At 48.9% G+C, this 6,538-nt stretch overlaps 1 protein-coding gene across 1 annotated transcript; it reads right to left on the bottom strand.

Annotated features, from left to right (window-relative positions):
• Positions 1–5,228: 5,228 nt before the first annotated feature.
• On the bottom strand, positions 5,229–5,685 carry LOC109739588 (auxin-responsive protein IAA14-like). Its single transcript, XM_020298673.3, has 2 exons — positions 5,396–5,685; positions 5,229–5,283 (listed from the first exon to the last, which is right to left on the bottom strand). Exons 1-2 carry the CDS (start codon positions 5,647–5,649, stop codon positions 5,229–5,231), a joined length of 309 nt encoding a protein of 102 aa, XP_020154262.2. The 5' UTR covers positions 5,650–5,685.
• Positions 5,686–6,538: the final 853 nt, after the last annotated feature.

The following is a 6,538-nucleotide window of genomic DNA, read 5'->3' as shown; positions in this document are numbered from 1 at the left end:
GGCCTGTTCGTCAGGGCTGACTTGTCCATCCTCCTGATTGTCCTGTTCGGCAGTTTGTTCGTCGTGGTCTTCTACATCTTCGGCACCGTCCGGAGTGTTGTCGTCTCCTGTGCTGGTGTTGCTGTCCTTGCTGCGGCGTGGTTTAGAGTGGCGCCGCTGACGCCGGCGCTTTGGTTGTGTCTTAGGGGGTCACCCTCCACTGGGTTTTCCTTGTCATCACCGCTATTATCTTTTGGCGTATCCACCATGTATACGTCATATGAGGAAGTGGCCGTCCATCGTCTGGTGAACGGCGTGGCTTGCGCCTCCTCTTCTCCGGCATCGTCGTCCGTATCGTCGATGTCTTCGGAGTTGTAATCGAGTGTGTCGGTTAAGTCATCGATAGTGGCTATGAAGTGGGTGGTGGGTGGGAAGCGAAATTCTTTGTCATCAGCCTCCAGTTCGAGCCGGACATAATTCGGCTGTGAGTCTTCCGCCAAGGACAGATTTTTTAATGAGTTTAACACATCGCCGAAAGGCGATTGTCGGAAGATATCTGCAGCGCTGAATTTGAAGATCGATAACCGATCGAGCTCGGCATCTGTGGACGCATATGGTTCGGAGCTTGTAGCCGGAAACGAGTCCGGAGTTCCGGTGACACAGATATTACATGAGGCTAAGTCTGTGTGCTGCTCCAACTCCGCGGAATCTGTGGCCTCCGTGGCGGGGTTGAGCTTCCCGTCCTCGGATGGCGCGATCTGCTCCGGATCTAAGGCCAGAGTAGTTACAGGAGCTATCTCCTGGATGTGGTCCGATGACAGATTTAAGTCATGTTCATTGAGGTGACTGGGAGCGGCTGCCGCGGTCTCGAATCCGTCGAAGATCAAGTCTCCGTGGATGTCCGCGACGTAATTCAAGCTCCCGAATCTGACCTGACGGCCAGGGGCGTAGCTTTCGACCTGCTCCAGATGGCCAAGTGAGTTGGCCCGCAGTGCGAAGCCGCCGAATACGAAGATCTGTCCGAGGAGGAAGACTTCCCTTTGGACAACATCGTTGTAGATGATCGAAGGGGCCATCAAACCTCTTGACGACGGCACAGTGGAACTCTCAATGAAAGCACAAATGTCGGTGTCAAAACCGGCGGATCTCGGGTAGGGGGTCCCAAACTATGCGTCTAAGGTCGATGGTAACAGGAGACATGGGACACAATGTTTACCCAGGTTCGGGCCCTCTCTATGGAGGTAATACCCTACTTCCTGCTTGATTGATCTTGATGAATATGAGTATTACAAGAGTTGATCTACCACTAGATCGTAATGGCTAAACCCTAGATGTCTAGCCTGTATGACTATGGTAATGAGTATCTTGATCCGGACTAAGCCCTTCGGTTTATATAGACACCGGAGGGATCCAGGGTTACATAAGGTCGGTTACAGAGAAAGGAATCTTCATATTTGGTCGCCAAGCTTGCCTTCCACGCCAGGGAGAGTCCCATCCGGACACGGGTGGAGTCTTCGGTCTTCATATCTTCACAGCCCATCAGTCCGGCCCATGGCTAACAGGCCGGACGCCCGAGGACCCCTTAGTCCAGGACTCCCTCAACGAACACGGGGCACATCAGGCTCCGTTCCGTGGAAGTATGGGTTTCCGGACAACAGTGCCACTTCTAGAAGCCGAGGGAGAAAGAAGAAAGAGGAAGCAGACCAGATGAAGATGATGGAAGAAAGATTAGTGAAACTAGAGGAACTTGAGAGCCAGCGAGCTACCGGCCTACCATCTCAGCGGCACGAAGATCCTTCATTCGATACTGCCCACGAAGCTACCCCACCATCTCAGTGGAAAAGTAGCGTGGCTTCCACTGAGTTCGTTTAGCCTGATATCACGGCTCCTCACTACCCCGTGGATGGTATCACGGAGAAGGAACATTGTGAGCTAATGGCGAAATGCCATAACCTAACCTTGAAGGTGGCAGTCGGCTATGTCTTACGTCCTTGACCTGATGCAACTTTCCATTTCGCTCCGATTCCAGATGGCTTTGCTGTTGTCGGGGTGGATGAAATAATGAAAGGATTTGAGGGGCTGGAGCTTGACTACCCTACATGTGAAGGGGAGATTCATCTGGAAAATGCCTTAAGGACTACTTGTCTATGGAGAAAGGAAAACATCCTGCTCCAAACTAGACGATGCCTCAGCAGACTCAGCCGGAGGAGGCCCCTCAGCAGACTCCTCATAGTCCAGCTTTGCTATCTTCGCTGCCTCAGACGTCTCCGGCGCGTCAGCCGTCTTCGCCGCATCAGCGGAGTCCGACGGAGGAGGCCCCTCAGCAGAATCCTTCTCCGCCTCAGCTGTCTCCGCCGCGTCAAACTATGACCACTATATTGAACTATGACCACTATATTGAAAAGACATTTGATGAAGCGAGGCGGTCGGGAAGCTTAAGTACAAGTGGTGCAAGAAGTGTGAAAACAATTCCCCAGCTCGGCGAACAGGAGAAGCAATCGTGCCCCCTGCTCAAGGTTTCTACCCGCATCGCTAATGATCCGGGGGTAGCGCCGCTCATCCTGGTTACACTCTTGGTGATTACTTACCCGATGATGTACAGTTCGAAATGGCTGAGGCAGTAGCGCCCTTTACATACGAGCACGGGATGCCTCTCGTCAAACCTGAGTAGCTCCCGCATCTATCAACGATGATGCGAAGATTGCATGACTGGTACTTGGAAACCCGCAAGAAGGATGGGATCGACAATATCTTGCTAGGAATTAAAGATCAGCATGATTTCACTGGATTTGACCTGATGTACGTTAAATTTGTAGAATTATTTCAGTTATACAATCAAGACGCCACCGACAAAACTCTCATGACTTGCTACTGTCTGTAAGTATTACTTCTGTAATCAAGTCTCTAGCTCAGCTTGTTCATTGCATGTATATATAATTATCCTCACTATATTATGCAAATTAAAGATCGCCGAATGCAAAAGAGGTCGACAAATTTATGACATTGGGTTCATTAGCCCAAATACCATAAATGAATATACGGTACAGAAGAAACCCGACGATACTGAGGAAAACTTGCTAAACGCGTTACTTCGACATCAAAACAATAGGGAAATACTCTTTCCTTACAACTTCAGGTGAGTGTTAATGTCTTGTGCATATTCTGTTTCACTTACTCGAGGTTAAGTACTGTAATTGATGAGTTATGCGTGCGCATCTTTCACTTTATTCTGCTATCCATTAAGCTTGACGCGAGACTAGTAACTGTTTTGGACTCGAGACGTAAAGAGCCTAAGGAGTGGGCGGACATGAGTGAAATGCTCCAGAAGTAAGTTCAAACATTATCGCACCATATCGGCAACTTTCATTCATTTCCTGATATCAAGTAATCATTTTCTTTCCGGACAGGGTTTGAAAAAAGTTCACCAGAATGGTACCGGGTCTACAGAAAAAGGAGCTGCGATTTTCACACCCCAAAGTAAGTAGTACTAGCTAGTTCCGCGCATCTCTCATTGATTCTAGTTTCATCAATACCATTATCATAATTGATTATCATTTTGATTGAACTTGATTCTCGTAAAGTGCTTGTGGCAGGCACCCGGGAATAATTTATGTGGATACTACATTTGCGAGTTCATTTGCCACTCGACCTCTGAGCAGGGCATAATTTCAAAACAATTAGAAGTACGTAAACAATATTCACAATTTTATTTTATTACCATCAATTGGGTTGACTTTCATTCATATCTATGTATTGACCCCCTTCTTTAAATTAGATCTGGGAGAAGCGGAACTAACTCCTACCAAATGATCGCATACGAGGAATTTAAGAGGAATTGGCGGGATTCTTGTTGACCACGTCATACCTGAAGACGGATAATACCATCAGAAATTGCAATGCGATTTTGGTGGATGATGTTAGAGATCATCAACGTGTACTATATGTAGTAGCGTCGAATAGATATACGAAACTTGTTGTTCGACCAACAAGCACGGAGAAAGAGAGGTCACTTCTCTCTATATATTGATCATGGCGATGTTGTGTAATTAATGGTTCCTTCATTGCTTACTAGCTACCGTCAAGTTCTCTCTATCTGTAGTAGCTAGCGTCGACCAAGCATGGAGAAAGAGAGGTCACTTCTCTCTATATGTAGTAGCTAGCTCACACAATATGAAACCCCTAAACCCTCCAAAACCCCTAAAGCCCTCCTTAAAAAAACAAAAACCCCAGGTCCTGGCAGCTGCTGACGCGTGGCTGCCATTTAGTCCCGGTCGGTGTTACCAACCGGGAGTAAGGTTCCTTCTGCCTGGGCGCCCCACAGCGGCCATGTGGAGCCCCTTTAGTCCCGGTTCGTAAGACGATCGGGACTAAAAGTGGTGGGCATTAGTCCCGATCGTTTGGTCCCAGTTGCAGAACCGGGACTAAAGGCCCTCTGAAACCGGGACTGATGCCATGTTTTCAACTAGTGTGGGATGGCCGCTGGACAGGATACATCACAGGGTACACCCATTGGCGGAGCTTTATGGGGGCCAAAGGAAACTTTTGTGTGTACCCCTAATTATTAGGTTTGAATATCAAAGATTTCTCAGAGTTCATGTATACCTTATCTTTTCGCCCCTCAACTCTTATTAGCCCCCTCAACAATCTTCATCAAGCTCCGCCGCTAGGTACACCTACACCTAGGCCAGGTAAACATTCTTGCTTGTCTTCATATCCATTGCTTACTCGTGGCTGTATGTGATCCAATCATGGTGTGATGTGCACTAGTTGTATGAGAACTAGATTGCCATGTATTTACATTACCTATGATGCAACATCTAAGATGGTTTGCGCAGAGATGTCTTGTGATTCTTTGGCACTTCTGTGCTTTTACATTTCCTATGCCACTGATCTGGCTTGTGATTTTTGTTGTTTTTCTATGGTCAATTGTTAAGTATGAACACATTCCAAGCCTTTGCGGTGTTGCATGCTAGCATGTGGTTTACGCGGACGATGCATCTTATTGTGGAGCACCATGCATATGTTGTTCATGCAAGACATTATATCTTCTTCGTGATAAATGAACTTGCTGTCTTTTGTATAATGTGAAATTAGTGCAATGGTTCAATTGACTGATGTGATGAAAATGCAGGGTATATTTTCACTGGATATTACTGATCCCTAGAGTCATGCTGTGAATACAACAAGCACGGAGACTACAGGCCGAAACACTACAACAACGTACGGCAACGACATCATAGACGATGGAATCAAATCAGCCTCCTCTTGTAGATGAGCAGCTTCTTGCAGCTATCGACGAACATGCTGCAATGCAAAATCAGAGCAACAACCAACCACTTGTTAATTTGTTAGACTACTCTGGTGCACGTAAAAGGTGTTAACTGGCATTCAGATGCAGAGATGGGGGCTGGCTTACTCCCACGGGAGGTCGCCGACGAGCATGAGGTCGCCGTCCTCGTCCTCGTAGGCCACGGCCAAGTCCAACTGCTGGCCAGTCAAGCTCAAGAGCGCAGCCCTCAGCTCCGCGTACCCTCCGTACGCCCTCAGGTCCACCTGCCGCAGGTAGGGAGCTCCTTGTATGCTCACCTTGACGTACTTCCTATCCGTCGCCGCCAACGCACCGCCGCTGCTCGGCGGGCCGAGCCGCAGTTGTGCGTCCACGGGCTCCATGGATGGACTGGGAACATGCAGAGAAAAGAGCTTGGGAATTCAGACTGTGTTTCATTCGTTGTCTTGACATGTTAGAGCATCTACAACCCATATATATATAATCACCCCCCCTCAAACGTCAGTGGATGTGTCTGGGCGCGTCCGCAGACATTGATCATTTATCCCTCATTTCGCTGCTTTCACAATCATTTTCCTTATATCCGAATCCTCAAATCCATGCAACATATGCAACTTAAACTAACAACTATGTAGATGAACACGCTTATAGCAACAAACAGACTAAATTCACACACTAGCTTAGCGGACATAGTCATTCGACACCACAAGATCAAAGTTCATCGCTAGACAGTGCAAATTCATACTAACAATGATTAAAAGACAAAAATAAAACGGAGGCAAAGAAAGGTGGAAGAAATCACAATTTCCTCGTCGGTGCCTTCCCCTTGCGGTCGCTGGTGCGACTGTACCCCTTCGTGTAGGCGTCCGCAGCCGGAGGGGCGTCGCCATCAGAGCTAGATCCGTCGGAGGGCCGGGTGAGGTCAGAGTGCTCGTCGTCGGAGGAGATTATGCCCGTCATCCCTGGACCATTCGCTCCTGTGCCTTGGCCATCCCGCCTGCCTTCTCTTTGGCAGCTGCTTCCAACATAGCCTCGCGCTCCGACAGCTCGATGGCGAGCCGGAGCGCTTTGGCGTTCTTGCCGTGGAGCCGCCGCACGTCGATCTCTACTGTCATGGGGGAGCATCGGAGGACCGTCGTGAGGAGCTGGTCCTCTGCATCCAACGGCGCGCGACCATCGCGTCCCCCACGCCGCCCTCTCCCTCGCCAACTGCCGCTGGCGGCATGCAATCCGCGCGTCAAATTCGAACGTCCTCGTCCGCGCCGACGTGGG

Source organism: Aegilops tauschii, chromosome 2, assembly GCF_002575655.3.
Source record: "Aegilops tauschii subsp. strangulata cultivar AL8/78 chromosome 2, Aet v6.0, whole genome shotgun sequence".
NCBI lineage: Eukaryota > Viridiplantae > Streptophyta > Magnoliopsida > Poales > Poaceae > Aegilops > Aegilops tauschii.
Note: the sequence above shows the minus strand (reverse complement) of the source record. Positions and strands in the feature narration are given on the sequence as shown.

What these genes read in the sequence shown, in the direction of transcription:
- LOC109739588 (XM_020298673.3), bottom strand. Translation starts at nt 5,649, where the DNA reads ATGGAGCCCGTGGACGCACAACTGCGGCTCGGCCCGCCGAGCAGCGGC. An exon ending in GTCGGCGACCTCCCGTGGGA is followed by an intron (nt 5,284 to 5,395) that starts GTAAGCCAGCCC and finishes TTTGCATTGCAG; the next exon opens with CATGTTCGTCGATAGCTGCA.